Genomic DNA, 21,012 nt, shown 5'->3' with positions numbered 1-21,012 from the left:
TTACTTTAATGCATGTTTTGTCCAGTTTTTATTTACTTTAATAAATGTAAATTTTGTCTTGTCAGAAGGCACAAGTATGAGCGAAAATATGGATGTTTGTTGTTAATTTTATTCATACAGTATACTATCCCACCAAAGTACTTGTATCACATTACGACAGGTTTCAGAGTAGCAGCCGTGTTAGTCTGTATCCGCAAAAAGAACAGGAGTACTTGTGGCACCTAGAGACTAACAAATTTATTTGATCCTAAGCTTTCGTGGGCTGCAGCCCACTTCTTCGGATGCATAGAATGGAACATATATACACACACATACAGAGAGCATGAAAAGGTGGGAGTTGTCTTACCAACTCTGAGAGGCCAATTAAGTAAGAGGAAAAAAAACTTCTGAAGTGATAATCAAGATAGCCCAGTACAGACAGTTTGATAAGAAGTGTGAGAATACTTACAAGGGGAGAGAGATTCAATGTTTGTAATGGCTCAGCCATTCCCAGTCCCTATTCAAGCCTAAATTGATTGTATCTAGTTTGCATATCAATTCCAGCTCAGCAGTTTCTCGTTGGAGTCTGTTTTTGAAGCTTTTCTGTTGCAAAATTGCCACCCACAGGTCTGTCACTGAATGACCAGACAGGTTAAAGTGTCCTCCTACTGGTTTTTGAGCGTTATGATTCCTGATGTCAGATTTGTGTCCATTAATTCTTTTGCGTAGAGACTGTCCGGTTTGGCCAATCACATTATTTCAGCTACTTCTCCAGAAGATTGTTTTTGCTTTTTAGATTAAGCCCATCAATGAAAAATTAAGGGAGATAAAAGGATCTAAAATGATGATTGATGTTGTACAGACTCCATTTACACCCCTGAAAAAAGTGATTCAGTTTGTATGTGGGAATGGTCTGGTCTGTGAAACTGTTAAAGAAGCAAGACAGATAGCATTTGATGGACCAGTGAGGTTGAAAGTAAGAAACTGAATTTTGTTTCATATGTTTTTTTCATCATGTGGATTGCAATGATATGTTTAATACCATTTGAAATAACTTGTTATATAAATATCCTACAAAATATGACTTAACTAAAAACTGTCGTTATATTGCTCCTGCCAACTTACACAGAAAGAAACTAAATTCCCTGAAATTTCACATAACTCCTCTCTTTCCAGTGTGGAATTTTTCTGGGAAGCTCGGAGGGAAAAAGTTAGAAAAGGACTCTTTTGCAAATGCTCCTTTTATTCCTTTTGCTTGTTATATTTAAAATGTTTGGCTGAGAAACATAAAATCTGTTTTATTGGCTTTCATGCAGAGAAGTGCCTTCATATGTTCTTGAGGGTTTTCTGTGTGAGCATGTGTGGGAGGTGCAGGCAAAAGTTTGCACTATGGTTGAAAGTCTCCCTACTTCATTCTGCAGTTCCTCTTCACTGACGATTATACACCACGATGGTACATGGGGGTAGCTCCCTGTCACGTACCTTCTGAAGACTTGTTAAAGTCTACAGAATGGGAGCCCTGCTTTGATAGTCTACGTTAAATCTTTTGAAACAACACTTTCTTCCTGTGGACCTTCTGTACCAGTCTGATTTAAATTTTTGTTGCTCATTCAAAAACAAGAATAATCCTAAACAAAAACAATCTTTAAGTAGTTTTGAGTTGAAAAATGAAGATGGAAAGTATGTTTCACTTGTTATCCAGCTGACACCCAAAAATAAGTATACTTTTTTAAACTAAATTTTTACAATTTTTAAAGACCCAACTTTTAGAATATCTGAAAATGAACAATTAAGGGTTCCAACCATGTAAATATAAAATGTATAAAAATCCCATTTCCAGTTCATGGGATTAATTTCCAATAGGCTATAATGCTAATTTATATTAAAACATTACTTACTGCAAAATAACACTACTTGTGTCAGTTACATACTTCTGTAGCTTGCTCAGTATACCTCTGTGTAAGCAAGGGTTTTGGGACATGGTCCAACTAAGTATGGAGGTTACTTATATTTATGTCGTTACATGCGCTTGTTTGCTCAGATCTTGGTCCATTAGCTGCTAGAGTATTGCAGATGTACAATTCCTAACCCAACTTAGTAGTAGTGTTCATTAAAGAAATGAAAATGTCTTTAATTTTCAGACAGTCTCTCTTGATGGAACTTTATTTTTGAAATCTGGAGTTATCTCTGGAGGGTCAAGTGACTTGAAATTTAAAGCTAGATACTGGGATGAAAAAGAGATGAAAGAAATGAAAGAAAGAAGGGATAGGTTGGTTAATGAACTAAAGGTAAGTCCATTAAATAGGCAATTAGATCTTAACACTAAAGGCAAAAATGGAATAAAAGTCATGAATGGGAAGACAGTCTGAGGAACTGTTCAGTTTTTGTCAACTTTTAATTTCAAGTTAATTTATTTCATTCCTGATAATTTTATTTTTAATGCAGGATGGGGGTGGTGGAACTAGTAGTGGCTTGTTGGTCGGAAGTACTGCCTGCCTGATAACTTTGTTCCAAGAGGGAATGCAGTGTGACTGCATGCAGCTGAGCCATTCATTTATTTATCTGTAACCCACACTAACAGTGTAGTTTTGTTTCCCCATCTAGTGGCTAGTTTTACTATTTCTGGGGAGATGAGACCAAGCTATTCTCTGTGTGGATTACATAGATGGAGAACTGCCTAACTGTTAAGAGCTAGTTTTGCTATAGAAAGTGTTGTGGTATGGTAGGAGCACTTCGTGTCTTTCATCAGAGAAGCTGTTTGAGGCATTGCTATAGTCAAGTGACTAGTGAGAATAAAATTATTGGCATGCAACAGAGAGCAATCTTTCATGAACTGTGACTGTAAAACTTGGTTTCATAGCTTCCCTATAGATTTTGTTGAGAGGACCAGAGCAGTAATTTATCAATTTATGCCCTTTTACACTAGAAAGTGAACCAGTGTTTGAAAAGCATTTTCGAATATACCCCACACCATCAAAACTTAACTCAATTGTGGTCAGCTGGCCCACGTAGATGGGGCTTAACTGTGCTAAATTTGTCTAATTAGACACCCTGTTAAATGGAAGTCAGATTATGATCATAAAGAATTTTTTCTGGCCTGTGAATAGAGCAATTTACTTTTGAGTATGAAGTTGACTTCTGTTTTTTAAAACATACTTTTTATGTATATTTTCTCATACAATTTTTGAAATCTGTTTTAGGAATTAATGAAGATCAAACGTAAGGAGACTGACTTGAAACAGTTACAGGCACAGTGCCAGGGAACTCAGACTCGGCTCAAATATTCGCAGAGCGAATTAGAGAATATTAAAAAGAAACACCTTGCTAATTTCTACAAGGTAGTACAGAATAACAAAGCTCCTATTTTTTCCTCTGGTTTTTGTGATCTTGGGTTATAATTTTTATGCTTAATAAACATTGTAGCTAATACTCAATACAAGCTTAGTAGATCTTATATTAATCTTCTTTGTGTAGTTGTTGGAATTATATTTAGCAAATAGTGGTTATGATTAGAGAATTAATAAAATTAGAGAACAAGATTAAGTACTATATTAAAGCAATGAGGCTTTCCTTTAGGTGTTGTTACTGGTGTAAAAAAAATGAATTTGACACTCAGCTAAACTTGATACATAGTAGCCCCCCCAAAAAAGATGCATGAGTCAGTAAGTCTTAGCTGGTACATTTATTTGTAATATGTAATTTGCTTTCCATTCTATAGAATTGCAGCCATTACACTTAAATCAACAATAGTGATTTCAGAAAAAAAGTTGTAACTTCTTAACTCAACACAAGATAAATAGCCATAGTGTCAGAAGCATCTATTAATAGTTAGAATATCTTTCATTTTGTTTAAAGAAACCAATAAAAATATTTATTTCCTTCTTCCTCTTTGTAATTAGGAAAAATCTAAGCTGGAAAGTGAGTTAGTAAATATTAAATCACAATACGCTATGCTGAATGAAGGACTTTTACAAAGAACAGAGAAAATTGAAGAGTTTCAAAAGAAAATGAATGAGGTAACACATTCTATAATGTTCATGACAAATTATGGAGTTATAAATGGCTTACAGCAACTTCTCTGTAGGGTTGAGAGTGAACCCATGCAATTATTAAACCTTTAGTGTCTGAACAGTAGCTATAGTCTATAGATGTGCTAAAGCACTCCAGGGAACATGCAGCATGCTATACTATTCTACCAGTGATGATATCCTAAAAATTAAAATATTTTAATATGCGTGTTCCAACATCCCATGTTATCAGTTCGTAACCTTAAAATACTGAATCATTTTTATTCAAACCAGAATTTTGTGCTCCCTAAGAGACTAATGTAGAACAAAACAAAACTAATTTGCAGTTTCAAGTTTCAGGTGGCCTTTTTTCATTTACATAAACACTACAGTTTTATTTGGAATAAGGAGGGGGAAATTTCCTCTGCTCAAGTAACTTTAAAAATATGCTGAAGCAATTTTGCTGAGACTCAAGAAAATATTCACTTTGGAACTGAGACAAAATGTAGAAGGTTTCAATCCAAAGGGAATTACTTTATTAAAGGAATATTAAAACAGAAACTGGAATTCAAGCTTAACTGTAGTGTTTGCCACCATGAAGAAAATACTCTCTATATATCAGAATTCATGGTGGTATAATATAAAGGTTTTATTTGCATCCATTTGAGATTATTGCAATGCTCACACATGTCTCTGTGAATCATCTCAACCCTTTGTCACACCATAAAATTAAGTATCAGAGGGGTAGCAGTGTTAGTCTGAATCCTGTAAAAAGCGACAAAGAGTCCTGTGGCACCTTATAGACTAACAGACGTATTGGAGCATAAGCTTTTGTGGGTGAATACCCACTTCGACCTGCATCTGATGAAGTGGGTATTCACCCACGAAAGCTTATGCTCCAATACGTCTGTTAGTCTATAAGGTACCACAGGACTCTTTGTCGCTTTTTACATAAAATTAAGCATTTTTATATGCCACATAGAAATTATTTTAAATTTTTTTTTTTTCAATTTTAAAAAATTAATTGACTTTTTGTATCTCACTACCTATAAAAACAGGTTTCTTAGTTACTTGAGTTCTTGAGTCAACTATACAGGGCTTGATAGTTGAAATACAGTTCTCACCAAAAACACATTTTCCAAGCATGTTGTCATCATTTCCTGTGCAAATAATGTGCTTGATTTTATAGCAAAAGAAAATGTAGATTAAGAATGTCCTAAGAATAGTGTATCTGTTAAATAAGACTGGATATTGATGTGTTTATAAATTATGTAGTTTTGGGCATTACATTTAACTCTCAGCTGTTTGTAAGAGCTTTTATTTTTCTTAGAGATCCATATTAGCTTGTGCTGCATGTTTTTTAAATTTTGTTCCTCTGATAGGTGCAAAATGGAGTACTCACTGTATTTGTATGTGTCCCATTGTCCCTTGAACTTTGTAAGCATAATTTTCCAAATCTAAAACTCATTTATCTGTTTGTTAATTTTGGGTCATATGTGTGGGTTTGTAGATATCCATTTTCTAGTCTGGGGAAAGTTTTGCTCTTTCCTTTGTCAGTAAGAGTAACCTGTGGTAGTTGTACTGGTGTGATTCCACTGTATAAATGTAGAGAAGGGAGTAGGATTTCTAACAGGGAATAAGCACTCTCCTCTGTGGCACAGAGCTTAGCTTTGCAAAAGAATTTAGTGGCAGGAATGGGCCTGGCGGATCAGCAGCTCTGCATACCCTGTAGCCTTCTCCTTCCCCATAGAGAGTGGGAGCCATGGGTAGGAGTATGAGGCTAATGTTCCCGTTTGATACCTTGAATTGTCTCTGGAGTAACACTGCTCCTGCTCTGGCACGAATGGCTAAAGTAGGGATTCCTCTCCTCATCCTGTGAAGGTCACCTGCAGTATCTGGTTATGTGAACTTCACACCCACTTTGAAAATTCCTAGTGCAACTAAATTCCCAGCAGCTTTAAAATACATTGTGTTTCTAAAACTTCTTTAAAATTTTGCCTAATATATAAAAAATAAACCTTTTTAATAAAATGATGCTTCTCTTATGTGAATTTAAAAAAGTTTAAGTGGTTTGTTTGGATCGTTTGTTTAAAGGTTGAAGATGCTGTATTCCAGGACTTCTGTGAAGAAATTGGGGTAGAGAATATTCGTGTATTTGAGCAAGAACGTGTGAAACAGCAGGAAGAAACTGACCGAAAAAGGTGTTTTTTCAAACAAATGAAAACTGCTGTATGCATTATCAAAACAAGTACACCGGTAATTTAGTAATTGCATAGTTACTGTGGGAAGGATCGCCAAAGCCCAAGAGATTTACTGCAAGATGTCAAATTTTCTCCATCATAACATATCTAGCAATCCTAACAATATGGTAATGTGCTTATTACTGGGAGTCAGCTTAGGTATACTGTCTGTCTGGGGCTACTACACCAACTGCAATATTAGTCCACAGCGGTGTTTCACAACAAACTGGTTAGATAAGAATAAATTAATAATACTGTACATTTGACATTATTACAGTACTACATATATAATATAGCAATAAGCAAGAATAATAGCCTAAAAACTGCCCAGAGAAATGGCTTTATCGTTACATTTGTGAAAACATTAACACTATTAATCAAGGTGTAGTGGAGGCCACTCTGCCTCACTACACGAGGTCACACATTTCAAAGGAGAACCAAATGTAAGGATGTAATGTTTCTATACGGGAAGAACCCGATGACGAAATTTGAACTTCAAACAAGATATTTTCAAATTGGTAACATCAACAATAGGGATTTCATTCACATACTTACGTGACAAAGGACAAGTTTCTTTCTCAAAGAGGAGAGTCAGAAGCACTGGAGACTGGTGTCCTGTTCCAGGATTGGATATGAAGTCTTCCCTTTATTATCTTATAGACTAAAACTTGAAATAAAGATTACTGTTCATTTTTGTATCATCTCCTCAGTCAAGCAGACAGTGATTCATGGACCTTAGAGTTGTTAACAGCAAATCATCTTTGCCTGTATTCCAATACAGATTCCCGGTAACAAGAGTCCAATTCCTTTTCTGCACCCAGGTTATCTATTGAGTCGGACATTCTGATGTGTTGTCATCTAGGAACTTAGAGGACAAAACACTTTCCTTGCATGTGGTTGAGATTCAAATACTTGTACAGGTTCATAGTTGAACAGGATTTTAAACTTCAGAGTAGCGGACATGCTCCATTTTAAATCCTTGTTTTAGATCTCCGAGAATTGGGGGTTCAGAGGAGGGTGGTTTTAAACAGCTAATAACAGAACAGTAAAAGGAGAAGCTTTCTGTATTGGTCATGAGTACGTACCATGTACTGAGAAGTGAGACGGACTAAACTTTGTGTCACTTCTGTTTCTGAAGGGACAAAATGTTTGTGGAAGTAGTCATCAGTATACTCTGGACTAGTGTGGGTTTTTTGTTACTATTTTCAGTATATCTGCAAGATACTTCATTTGTGGATTGCATACTTACCTTGCAATGGTCATCCTATGTCTAAATTATCCTGTTAAATTTAGTGTGCTTTTTGCATTTATATTCAGTTATTCTGAAGTAAAAATTAATGGGGTACATTTGCTTTGCAATCTTTTTTTATGGACACTTTTAAATCAGTGCTAAACTGATTTCTAAGTGTTGGCCAAAAATAATGTTATTACATTATGTTTGGCCAGACTGGAGTTTGAAAACCAGAAGACACGACTGAGCATTCAGCTTGAATACAGTCGTGGCCAGCTACAAAAGTTAGTGAACAAGATCCACATGTTGAAGGAGACAATTCGTAAGGATGAGGCTGAGATTGTCAGGCTAAAGAAGGTAACTGTTACATTACAATGTCCTATTGCAGGAGAGAAGGAAAATATAGAGAATCATAATTTAAATGAACCTGATATTTATTTATAAATGTTCAGAATATTCAGTTGTATACATTTTAACTGGAAACAAATATGTTAAAATAACATGATATGTGAACTGGAAAAAGTCAAAATATTAAGAGCAACCTTAACTCTGCTTCTACATGTGCATTACAGGAATGTCCTTTAATGACATGAACATGCAACATGTATGCATCAATGACTATAGATAAACATGCAGTTAAAATATTAATAGCACATGGTTGAGGTTCTTTAGCAAGTTTGACTAGTGACAGCTAAACTAACAAGCATAAATCATGCTTTTCATCTTCAAAATACTTTACACATAGTAAATATAGTCAGCTTAAAATAATTTCAGCATAACTGAGCATACAGAATGGCCTCATATTTTTATATGAAGTAGTTTTTAAAGTTGACTGTACATATGGATACTTTCTTTGTAGCTGGCTTTTCTTAAAATTCACTTTTAAAAAATGGTGAGCATATGCAGTAATAAAAAGTTGCGCATTCATATGCAATTAGCATTATTTTATCCCTTTATATTGATAAATTGTTTATCCATGTGAAGCAGTGAAAAGGAGAGTGATGTTGCAGTGTGTTAAATAAAAGATATATATTACTTAGATGTTGATACCACATAAACCTGCTCCATCGTGAGAATGATGCCAGGTACATCTCTATTTTCCACATCTCTCCATTAAAATAAATCAAATCATCATTAAAATACAGCGGAAAGGGTATATTTCTGGAGATGGGGAAAATAATTTAGCATCAAAATAAAATTTCTTTGAAGAGTTGAAAGCATATATTCCTCTTTTGTGATTAAAATCCTTTTACTTAAAACCTGATTGCATGGGCTGTGAGTAAATAGGAGTTTTTGTGTGAGGTGTGAGAAGGATGGAATCCTCTCTCCAATGCTGAGGGAACTTTGGAAGAGGATTACAATAGCCCATGGACTATAATAGAGTCCACAGCATCTGTGCCCCCGCACTCTGTTTTAGTGGTTTTGAATAGTGGACCCATGTAGTCACGAAGCTGCTGGCCATGCCCCCGCCTGCACAACACCCCAGTGTCTCCTGTGGATAGGGTTGTCTGTGCAGGCTTTCCATGAATGCATTCTTCCCAGTGCCTTTTAGGCTTCATCCACTCTTACCGAAATCAAAGGCAAAATTCCTATTTACTTCCATATTGTAGGATCAGGGCCTTTGTAATCCTAGAGAATGGGATGTTGTTTTACTTTTTCTTTGCTTTGATAAAATTATCTGAAAGTTCTTTGTGTGTGTGTTGGTGTGGATCTTGCTATATATTCTTTTTGCTAGCAGTGGGGCCACTCACGCATCCTTAGCCTCTTCATGCTCCCATACAAGGACATAAAGGTGTGGCAGCTGTGACCCTCCCTCAGTTCCCTCCTACTGCCTGTGCAGCAGTATGGAACCTAATGTGTGTCTGGCTTGCTGGTGCTTTAATATTGGCTATTCTCATCCAAACTTCTAAAGAATCTTCACAAGATTTATGAACAGCCGTCATTCTCCTTATTTTAACGTATTGGAACAGAATAAAACCCAAGCTGATTGATTTTCTCTGACGCAAGCTCCCCCTCTACAGACTGCCTTGTACAAGGACTTGAAGGTGGTAGACTTAAAACCCACAGGCCTCATGCCTCACTTATCTTATGAGATGGATTCCATTTGCATATGGGCACATCAGGCACCTGATCTGGTTTGGCAAATCCCTCATCCCAAGCAGGTGGTCTGCACCTCATTCTCCTTTTGGATCCAGGAGTCAAGTGACACACAAGACTGAACTTCCATCTACTGGAGCAGTCAATGAAGGCAGCATCAGAATCCCTGTGGGTTCGAGGACCCTATGCCAGTGAAGCCTGCACCGTCCAGTGCACCACTGACCAGGTGGGTGATGCCTAAGAACTCAGCAGAGAATTCTGGGTTGAGCAAAGAGCCAACACAGCATCCATGGCACTGGATTCACCTAGACCTTCAGATCATGCCTCAGACATTGAAGCAGGGCACCGTCTGGAGTCACACAGAGTAATGGGGCAGAAGCTCATGGAAATGCTCAGTATGTAGCTCTATGTAGAGAGACGCACAGTAAGACATTGGGAAATAACCCCCTTCCTCCCCAAGCCTCACCCATCACTTAAGATGAGTGAAAAAAATAACAGAGTGACACCATTGGTACCAGGCTGGATATCAAAAGCGCCCCTACATATGCACTGGCACTGGAGGAACAACTGCAACCTATGCCAGATCCATACCTGGCACTGGAGACATCCCTTGGTACCAGCACAAGCCTGATACTGCTGACGCCTTACCCATTGGTGGCATCTATGGAGGAGATACAGCCATCTGTCCTCTATGATTGAGCAGAGAACTGTCCCGCATACGATCCATCAGCGGATCTAAGGACTTAGCCTCCACCGCATCAGGATTGGCACTGGTATAGCCCCAATAACCTGCCAGCCACCCATATGTTTACAGGATGCTGCCCTGACCGTTCTGGAAATACTGAGGCCTATCGTTCCAGGTGTCGAGAAACCACTTGCCTCTAATGAAAAAAGGAAAAGGTCCTCCTCCCCAGTGATATCACTGACTCCAATAATACCCAAGTACCAGGAAGAGTGGGACCCAGAGGTATGAATGCAGCAGCAGCAGTCTTCCTCCACACCCTTGTCCCGCAGAGGACCTGTCTCTGTCAACTCCAGATGAAACAGTCATTCCAGCACCGATGCTGATCCCAGATGATTTAAGGGCATTTCAGGAGCTCCTGATACAGATCACAGTCACCTTAGAGATCAAGAAATCTAAAAAATTATTTGCTATCCATCCCTGGGACCGGCCAGACTATCTCTTCCTATAAATGAGAGAGCTTTAGATTCAGAAAGAGCGCTGTGGTAAATGCCAGTCACCTACTGACGATGAAATGCATAGAAAAATGATATCTAGTACAGAAGGAATTGAGTATTTCTACTTGCACCTCAACCCCAGTTCCTTAGTAGTCCTGGCTGTCCACGCTCACCAGGAACCCAATAAAAGAAAAGGATCCCAAAAGACTTAACCTGTTTGGGTGAAAGTCCTCCTGTGCTTCATTCAAGCTGAAAGTGTCAAATTTGCCAGGTTGTCCTAACTAAGTACAATTTCTTAATATGGGATGTCACTCAGCAGACCCTGCTTCCCTCCTCTACTCCCCCCGCCCCCCAGAAGAGAGAATAGCTTAATTACCTTGTTACAGAGGGCCAGCTGGTAACAGAGTCCGCTCTTCAGGCTGCATTGGATGTGGCAGATACCACAGTCTGGTCCATGGCCACCTCTGTTATCATGTAAATAGCATTCTGGCTTTAGGCATTCGTCATGAAGTGCAAGCCATAACTGAGGATTTACCATTTGAAGGATCAGAATTATTTAGTGAGAAAACAGCACCCTGTACTCGCTAAAGGACTCCAAAGGAGATGTGGAGGTCCCCAGGAATCTGTACACCTCCAGTGTACCATCGTCAATCACACCACCAGGATAGGCAACAAACATTTCCATATCCCAATCAGTCTAAAAATCTATAAAAGTACAGGAGAGGGTGATAACTCTCCTCGACACCAGCCACACACAGCGCTGCATTCATGCATTGCCAAACTTGATAATTTGGTTGAAAGCTGCACCGACACCAATCAACTGAGCAATCTCTTGAGCACCAGCCTCACCTCGTCCCACCAGGCATGGTTGGACATCACCACTAACAAATGGGTGCTAGATGTTGCCACATGCCTATACCATCCAATTCTTCTCCCTACCCTCTTCCTGTCTTCTTCCTCATCCCTCTTCAAGGACCCTTCTCATGAGAGCCTTTCACAGCCAGAATTGGCCTTGTTACTCTGGCTAGTAGCAATAGAGGAGTTGCCTCAGGAATACAGGGGAAGAAAGTCTATTCTCTGTATTTTCCTATTCCAAAAAAGAAAAAGGTTTTTTGGTCCTATCCTACACCTGAGGAGACTCAACAGATACATATGCTTTCTCAGATTCAGGATGGTAATGCTTGCGTGCATCACTTTGAGGTTAAGACTGGTTTGTGACTTTCAACTTGCAATATCCATACTTCCCTATTGCCATCTCCCTGGCTCATAGAAAGTCCTTCAGATTTATAGAGGGACCCAAGCATTATCTAAACACAGTCCTACCCTATGGACTGTCCATGGCAATGAGTGTATTCACAGATTGCCTGGCAGTGGTAGTGAGATATCTAAGGAAATAGGGACTTCATGTCTACCCATACCTAGATGATAGGCTGATCAGGGTCAAGTCCCAGGATGGAGACCAAGACAGCCCTACATTGAATCATCTCCTTGCTCTCCTAATTAGAGCTCCTAGTGAATTATGAAAAATAGTCTCTCACACTTTCGAGGTGAATAGAATTCATACTCAACTCATGGTCAGAGTGAGCATACCTGCTTCAGTAACTTGTGCATGATAACTCACACATGCCTGGGACCAGTAGGACACATGTAGGTGTGTCCCTACGTGACGCTGCTTGCTAGATTCCTTCTGTGGCCATTACAGTGGGGTACTGCCCAGCTAAGCATCATTTGAGCACATTGGTCATGGTACCACCCCAAATCTTGTGAGCACTTACCTGGTGGCTGGATGTCTCGAATGTGAGACTAGAGGTGTCCTTCTTGACCTCCTCCCTGACATAGACAAATATATAGACGTGTTTAACCTTTATCCATTATTATTTTATACAATTATTATAGATGTGTTGTAACTTTTATACATTTTAATTTCTTTAAATTTTCATTTGCTATACACAATAAGTTGAAATGCTTTTAAGACATAATGTGGTTTCAATCTGTACAAAACTATTGGATGATAGTTTATTGGTCTTTACTACGTATTAAAATAATCCTTTGAGATTAAGACTATATATGCTCTCAATAAAATTCTTTTGGGTCTATGTTTAAGAAAGTACACCTCTACCCTGATAGAACGCGACCCGATATAACACAGATTCGAATATAACACAGTAAAGCAGTGCTCTGGGGGGGCGGTGCTGCGCACTCCAGCGGATCAAAGCAAGTTCGATATAATGCGGTTTCACCTATAACGCGATAAGATTTTTTGGCTTCTGAGGACAGCGTTATATTGGGGTAGAGGTGTACCATGAATAGCTCACTGGATATATAGGAATCTATGTAGCTGAGTATTTTCAAGTGCAATAGCTTCACAGCATGAATAGCTTTATAAAGAAACTGACAGCTAGTTTGTTTTACCAATGTAATATGGTATAAAGATTTTAAACCTTGATTCCCTCTTGCTATATAATGGCATATTAGGCTTTTAAAATAAAATATAACATTAAAAATATGGAATTATTTTTTATGCAGGCTGAGGAAGAATTTCTACTAATGGTGAATGAAATAATGGAGGAACAACAGCATCTTAAGGATAGATTAATAACTCTCAAAACTGAGGTTACAAAAGCCCAAAATGAAGTTGAGGAATCAAGGAAGAAATTATTAACCCTTAATAGGTAACTACTAACTGTACTTGGGTATAATAATTAGTTTAGTAATTTCAAAAGAGGTCAGCATTTTAGAAGCTTGAACCTTTTGTGGGAAGTCAGTTGTCATATTGGATCAGACCTGAGGTCAGTGTAGTCCAATGATCCAGTCTCCAGCAGTGGCCAGCATGCTACAAAGGAAGGTGTAAGAACCCGTAGTGGGTAGATGTGGGATAATATGCCCACCCCCGATTAGGTCTCATCCTGGTCTCTCATAGTTAGAAATAGTTAAACCTTGAATTTTTTATTAACATTTTAGGGTGATTTTTCTGTTCTTTTCTGTGTGCACAGTGCTACACTCAATGCCTGTCAGGTATTGCATATCTTGAGGGAAATACTAATTTTAGACCGCTTTCTTGTCCTGCTTCTGCTGCTAAATCCTCTTCTGTGGGAACGGTTCCTCCTTTAGTTTAGTCTAGTCTATCTTGTCTTCCCCAATCCTGCTTAATCTGTGTGCATATATTCTCTTTTAGCACCTCCAACTGAATCAATATATGGTCATTATTAGCCATATATTGATGATCAACCATTGTTCAATCCAGTGACTCATTGCCCTTTTTGGGGATAAACATGTATGTGTTAGCTAAGAAAATTTGTGAAATATTTCTCACAGTATACTTTATTCATAAAAAAGTTATAAGAATTCATAAGTTTGATACTCATCTAACAGAATGTATTGTATAACAATAATTACGATAAATAGTTTTTAACTGCCAACTATTAGGATTATTATTCTATTTAGCCACTTATATTTTTACAGTAAATTGATTAGGTGATCTTGAATTGTATTTCAAGTAGAAGAAATGCTAGGAGAAGATACTATGTCTGTTCGTGGTTTGAAGGGAAGAAATCTTCATGAGCAGAAGTATGGGCTGGTAGGATAGAGATTGTAGTTGATGTAGTAAGTGTGCTAAATTATGAAGGCTTGAAACTGTTGAACTGTGATGATATATCAAGACTATTTTCCGCCCCTCTGGTATTGGTAAAAGAATCCATGTTTGAAAAATGACATTACTGGTCTGCTTACCTTTAATTCCTTCTTGGTGCTAATGCATTATATAATACTTCAGATCATTACTAGGACCAAGTACTTACCTTTTAATGGATAATGTAGACTACAGTAGAAAAATCTTTCTTGTTTCTGTTAGTGCTTGCCTGATAGTTACATAATTTTAATAATGCCAGTGTTTAACAGATTCATACCTTTGTATGGTTGCAGGGAAATGGGTAAGTTACAAAAGGAAGCTATATCTATTGAAACCTCTCTGGAACAGAAAAGATTAGAGAGACATAATATGCTTCTTGAATGCAAGGTCCAAGACTTGAGAATTTCTCTCTTATTGGGATCACTGGATGAAATCAGTGAAGTAGAGGTACTGTAGAAAATACTTATGAAAGATGTACTATAGCAGAAAACATATATTGCTGAAGTAAAATGTTTTTTCCTAATGGCTGACTGCCCTGGTTATATAGTAATGTAAAATAATAATATAGGCACTGGCCAAATCCATCTTTATGCAGCCAGTAGAAGGGGCTATCACAACATTTTTACACCCACCCACATTGGCAACATCTTATTGAAAATATGTAAAAACTTCATAATACAAAGGCATTGCCACTATCAACATTGCAAATAAACATTTAAGAGGATGCATAAAGACAAAACTATTACTGCAAAAATGTAAAACCCAGATTAGATAGGATGAAATTCAGATTTGGATGATTTTCTATCGAGGACTCCTCCTTAGATGATATTCTGACATTTCCCCCCCCCCACCCCCTCCACCCTAAATATGAATATTATCTAAATCTGAGCCTACTTCCTCCAACAGCTATAGAAATAAAAGTCAAATAAATTAGAGACGGAATATACTCTTAGGAATACTTATGACAGTTTCAAGTCCTCCCTCCTGACTTTCACAGCAGGCAGGGCCACTTGGAGGTTTTTGGGAGTCTAGAGCAAAATCTGAAACTCGGGGCCCTCCACCGTTCCAAAAAAAATTACCACTGAGGGGAGGCTGGGTCAGGGGATTGGAGGGCAAGCTTATCCTGCAGTGGCAGCTCCTGCTCTCTGTTTGAGAGGGCCTCCAAACCAAGTGATGGTGAGACTCTATGCCAGTTTGCAAAGCTACTTGGTTTCCTCCCCCCCCCCCCCCGAAATGGGTGCCCCAGAGCAAACTGTCCCTCTCCCTTGCCAGGTGGCCGTGTCAGCAGGATTGCCTCCGCTCTCCCCCCCACCCCCGACTGCTGTGAAGAGTAAAAACTCTTTGCCTTTATCCTTTGTCTCAGTGGATAGAGTGTGAGAGGGAGAAAGGAAGTTTACAAGGAAGCTCCCTGAATCCAGTCTTGGGAAAGCTCCTCAGGGTGAGGATAGGCAGAAATGGATGGGAGAGGAGGAAAGAAGAACAAGGGGACAGGGGCATTCAGTGGAGAGAAAGGGGATTGGAGGGTACTCATGGAGTGTCTAGATCGGCAGAAAGGAGATGGCATAGGGTGAGCTGGGGCTGTGGCTGTCATGGAGTAGGAACAAGGTGGAGAACTTGGAGGGGAAGTAGGAATGTGTCACTGATGTGTGGAATATGGGAGGGAAAGTGGTTCTGGGGTACTGACATGAGGAGGATGGAAGCAGCATGTGAGAGACTGGGACTGGGACGGAGCTAGAGTAGTAATTGTTGACCTGGGCTTGCAGTGAGTAGGAGGCAGTCTGCTTGTGCTCATTGCCAGCAGCCTAAAAGGAAAGGGAGATTTGTTTATTTTTTCTAACAATTGGCTGGAAGGGGTGTTTTCTGTTGACTAATATCTGTAGGAGCCTTTTTTGAAGGGGGATTTAAAGACTCCCTGGAAAGCCCAGTCTAACAGACCAGAAATGGAGGTAGCCCATTCTAAGTGCACTCTGGACAAATGCACTTCTGCTTTCATGATAACACCACACCTGCAATTGTTGGATTCTTCAAAGTTCATAGAAAGACATCATTTTCAACTATTAATACTTCCTGCTAATCAACTAGTAAATCATAACGTTTGATTACAGAAGTGTATTAAATAAATTAGAAAAGGGAAAAGTTGCTCCATTTTTCTCCCTCATTCCATGTCATGTAGACTGTTCTTTTTAGTTGTTAAAAAGAACACTATATTTCTCAACTGAAAAGCCCTTCATCTCTGTTACAGCTGGGAACTGAAGCAGAAAGCACTGAGGCTACTGCAGATATTTATGAAAGAGAGAGAGCAATTCAGATAGACTACAGCAGTCTAACAGATGATCTAACGGTGAGACCCTTTATTTTATTTTCTTTATAGTACTATAGAATGAAGCTTTCATGCATTTTTCAGCATAATCTTAACCAAATGTTTTGACTGAAAACTGGTAGGTTTGAGATTTGACAGCAGCCATTTCCTGTTAGACATCCTGACTTTTTAGCAGTCTATATGCATTTTATCGATCAGAATATTCCACTTAACTACATTCTATAATTTAAAGTTTTTGTAAAGTGCAAATCTAATGGAGGAAGAACAGAAATTGTAATTTTCCTTCATACTACTGCATTCATGTGGCCCTGCAATAGAAGTCGCATACCTGGCCACAGAACTTTCAAGAGTAGTGTTTGGCAGATAAGGGCCTTGTGTCAATTCCCCGGAGCCTTGCATTCCATAGACCAGTGGTTCTCAACTGGGGTACATGTACCCCTGGCAGTACACAGAGGTCTTTCAGGGGGTACCTTAACTCATCTAGATATTTGCCTAGATTTACAACAGGCTACATAAAAAGCACTAGTGAAGTCAGTACAAACTATAATTTCATACAGACAATGATTTGTTTATACTGCTCTATATACTATACATTGAAATGTAAGTACAGTATTTATATTCAAATTGATTTATTTTATAATTATATGGTAAAAATGAGAAAGTAAGTAATTTTTCAGTAATAGCATACTGTCTCACTTTTATATCTGATTTTGTAAGCCAAGGAGCTTTTAAGCGAGATGAAACTTGGGGGTACGCAAGACAAATCAGACTCCTGAAAGGGGTACAGTAGTCTGGAAAGGTTGAGAGCCAAAACTATAGACCAAGGGTATAAATACCCTGTCTTCTGTAACAATCCTTTGGATCATCTGTTCATCTGCTGGAGAAGTTGCAGAACCAGCCTTTCCCTTTCTCCATCATGTTAGTTTTCATGAAAGAGTTGTAAATAGTTAAGTGGAGTGGCTTAAATCATTGAGTGTAATATGCACTCAATCTTTTTTAAGTTCTTGTTCAAGATGACCAATCTGTTGATGATAAGAGTTAAGATACTTTTCTTGTCCTACTATATTCCCTACTGTACATCAGCACAAAAAGGGTGTTTTATGTCTCAGGGAAATGTGCTCAGGCAAAGCTGCAATACCTGCAAGGCCCTGCCCCAAAGGACCAAAAAAATGTTCCACAACTCGCTACTGCAAGAATCTGTAGTAGTGAGTTGGAAGAGTGTCTCCTAAAAAATTCTCCCCATGCACAAGCAATGTGGCTGCTAATCCTTACCCCAGTCTGCTTCAAAATACCAGGCTCAAAGGAGTTGGTCATTGTTTTGTAAAGGTCTTTTATAAAGATGCTCAGGAACAATCAAAATTGGTTCTGAGGGCTAAAGATACTACCTAGTTCTTCAAATAGAGCAAAGGAAAGCACTTTTATGGTATCAGAAATTCTTCTTCTCCAGCAGAATGGCAGGGTAGATCACCCAGAACTCAAGCTGCTTCACATAACAGAACGGTTTGGCTTAAGCCATATATGATGGGATGTCTTGGCCTGTCTAAGGAAGTCAAGGCAGAATATTAAGAGACCAGACCTCTCTGCTAGGAGGTGTCATGCTGCCAGATGGAATGTGTTAAAAAGGTTTTCTCAAGGCAGAGGCCTTTGACCATGCTTCTTGTCCATTTTATTTCAATTTAAATTATCTTGGGCTTTTTTTTTTAATGTTAAGATTATTCCTGACTATTGCCAAGGTCTGTTCAGCGGCTGTTTCTGCTTACCGTGTCCTGATGTAAGGGACCGTGATATATTTTCATCTGTGGTGAACCAGTTTGTATAGGGTCCTCTTGTCTGGGAGCCTGCTGATTCTATTGGCAAGTAATCCCCTTTTATGACTTTTTGTCTTCTGCTTAGGACCTACAGTCTGATAAAGAGATTGAGGCTCATCTGACACGATTGCAGCAGCAAATAGTATCCAAAGAAAATGTTTTATTCAAAACAGCTGCACCAAACCTAAGAGCACTGGAGAAATTGCAGACTGCTAAGGACAAGTTCCAAGAATCAGTAGATGGTAATACTGAATCTTCCTTATTATTAACCATTTCTGTGAAAGTTTTCCATCCTGCATAATCATTATGCTGAAACTGGTCCTATTTTTTTTTTACTCCTTTCATGTATTTGAGTATTTCCTTTGTGTTTGTGTCAGAGACTTACTACTAGAGGCCCTGTGTTTTTCCTTAGTTACACTTTTATACTGCCATTTCATATTAATAATCTTATTTATAAAATGTTGCATCTTATTCCAAATTATTTCTTTAAAACTTTGTGTTCCATCATTAATTCTGTTTGTATCTTCACCAAAAATATCTTCGTAAGCAAGATATAGTGTATATTCCTTGATAAAAGGTTTATTACATTTCAGAGATGACTGATTTGCTAAGAATTTTCTGCTAATTTCCTTAGAAGCAGCAATCCATGTACCAGTTACCATATCTTTTCTGGAGCTCAAACACCAACATTACTGCAAAATTAGTGGCGTGCTGTAAGTAGCACACTACTGAGAGTGCAAGGAATACCACTGCCACACCTAAATATAGCCTTATAAACTGCTATAGAGTTTACCCAATCTAAATATACAACTGTGAACAACCTGTGCTCAGGCAGAGCTCCTTCTCTTCACACATCAGTCTGGTCTTGTGTAGGGAAAACTGGAAACATCCAAACAATTTTCTAGGTTTTCAGTCTCGGTAGCTGAGCTCTGGGAGCAAATTTAGGACATCGCCATGTTGCTCATATATGCACTGAAGCTGTTTTCCGTTTATGTTGCAAAACAGATTTCTCTAGTAAAATGCTTATTAGCTAAGATATGGATTACTAAGAGAATTAAACTAATTTTAAGCTTATTATTGAGCACTTTCTGCAAAGCTAAAGTTAGTTCAATTTATTCTTTCATAGCTTTTGAGGCCAGCAGAAGGGAAGCCAGGATATGTAGGCAAGAATTTGAACAGATGAAAAAAAGAAGATATGAGCGTTTCAGCCAGTGTTTTGAGCATGTCTCAGTAGCTATCGATCAGATCTACAAGAAACTCTGCAGAAACAGTTGTGCTCAGGTGTGTAATGTTTTAAAGTACTTGGCTTAAAAAAAGTTTACTAGCTTGCTTTCCCTCAATTATAATTGGAATCATAATAGTGAAAGTTTCATTAACTAGAACAGTAGAATTCACTTTTTTTACTCTCCAAAGATATGTTATGGTTTCAGTCTTGAACATGAAGTTTATACAAACTGATTAGAAGACAAAGATCATTAGGAGAATCACAATTACATGAAGAAAAGATAGCATCTACCAGTCTACACTTACCTGCAGCTTTCTTCTGTGCAAGAGAGGGATGGACTAATGTGTTCGCTCTTTTGGGAGTTTGTTTATTTGATTTTAGACTTCTGGAATACCATGCGTAAAGTATATTCACTATTTTTGGTTTTTAAAATAAATATTATTGGTGCACAGATCTAGTGGTGGGTATAGCAAGCATCCAGAACATTCAAGTATCCATATAACCAGTTAACAAGACTATTTTAGATATCTTGACCCTAGCATTTTTGTTTTAGCACTCCGTACACTTCTCTAAATAAATGGGGAAAAAAACACTTACACATACCCAGTTTATATCAGTATATTTATTTATAAAGAACTATAGAACAATTGCTTCTCTGTATTAACTCCTCATCAGTCATTCAGCATGTACTTCTGAAACTTATAAAAGAAAAATATTACCAGTCTTTCAAAGTAAATTATAGGAAATCTCCCACACAATTTGTGCATATCAAGTTCAGCAAATTTTTAAGTATTTCTGCAAATGAGTTCAAGTTTTGCTCCATACCACAGACACATTTTCCACGCTTTTTCTCCCTCAGAGAGAACGTGAGAGTTTAATTGTATACAGGAGATTTAACTACATAGATCTTCACAGTGATAACTGATATCTTCCTGTGCCCAACATGTAAGATATCCTTTCTGGCCTCATAAAACCCAAGTTCATACCCCTTCTTATTGAAGGAGGCCAGGGAGTTAAAGTTGAGATCACCCAGCAGTATTAAGAGTGGGAGATCTGGAATAACCACACTTCAGCAGTTAGTTATAAAATAACGTATGGAGAAAGCCTCTGTGCAAACTTATACCAGCAGCATAGCAGTTAGCAATCCCTTACTTGTATTTTAAACATAGTGGTCTAGACCCGGCAACGAATGTACTACAGAGAGTGAGTTGGAATGATATATAGCCTCTGACTTAATTTATACAGTCTCTGGTTTGTTTGTTTGTTTGTTTGTTTGTTTGTTTGTTTGTTTGTTTGTT

At 38.2% G+C, this 21,012-nt stretch overlaps 1 protein-coding gene across 4 annotated transcripts in view; it reads left to right on the top strand.

The window, feature by feature from the left end:
- Positions 1-21,012, top strand: part of SMC1B (structural maintenance of chromosomes 1B) — a 62,965-nt gene that overhangs the window by 24,601 nt on the left and 17,352 nt on the right. For 2 of the 4 annotated variants that reach the window (XM_024204413.2, XM_024204410.2), the window contains exons 11-21: positions 776-955; positions 2,121-2,267; positions 3,180-3,317; positions 3,879-3,995; positions 6,081-6,187; positions 7,673-7,814; positions 13,260-13,405; positions 14,655-14,808; positions 16,604-16,702; positions 18,575-18,731; positions 19,616-19,770. In XM_024204413.2, coding sequence (XP_024060181.1) covers positions 776-955; positions 2,121-2,267; positions 3,180-3,317; positions 3,879-3,995; positions 6,081-6,187; positions 7,673-7,814; positions 13,260-13,405; positions 14,655-14,808; positions 16,604-16,702; positions 18,575-18,731; positions 19,616-19,770 — 1,542 coding nt within the window. Of the gene's footprint in view, positions 1-775; positions 956-2,120; positions 2,268-3,179; positions 3,318-3,878; positions 3,996-6,080; positions 6,188-7,672; positions 7,815-13,259; positions 13,406-14,654; positions 14,809-15,852; positions 15,862-15,959; positions 15,987-16,281; positions 16,286-16,603; positions 16,703-18,574; positions 18,732-19,615; positions 19,771-21,012 lie in introns of all 4 variants that reach the window. The other 2 variants (XM_024204412.2, XM_024204411.2) reach the window with 2 other exon arrangements.

This window comes from Terrapene carolina, unplaced genomic scaffold (assembly GCF_002925995.2).
Source record: "Terrapene carolina triunguis isolate 2854851 unplaced genomic scaffold, T_m_triunguis-2.0 Scaffold112, whole genome shotgun sequence".
Taxonomy (NCBI): domain Eukaryota; kingdom Metazoa; phylum Chordata; order Testudines; family Emydidae; genus Terrapene; species Terrapene triunguis.
This window is presented reverse-complemented; position numbering and strand designations above follow the sequence as displayed.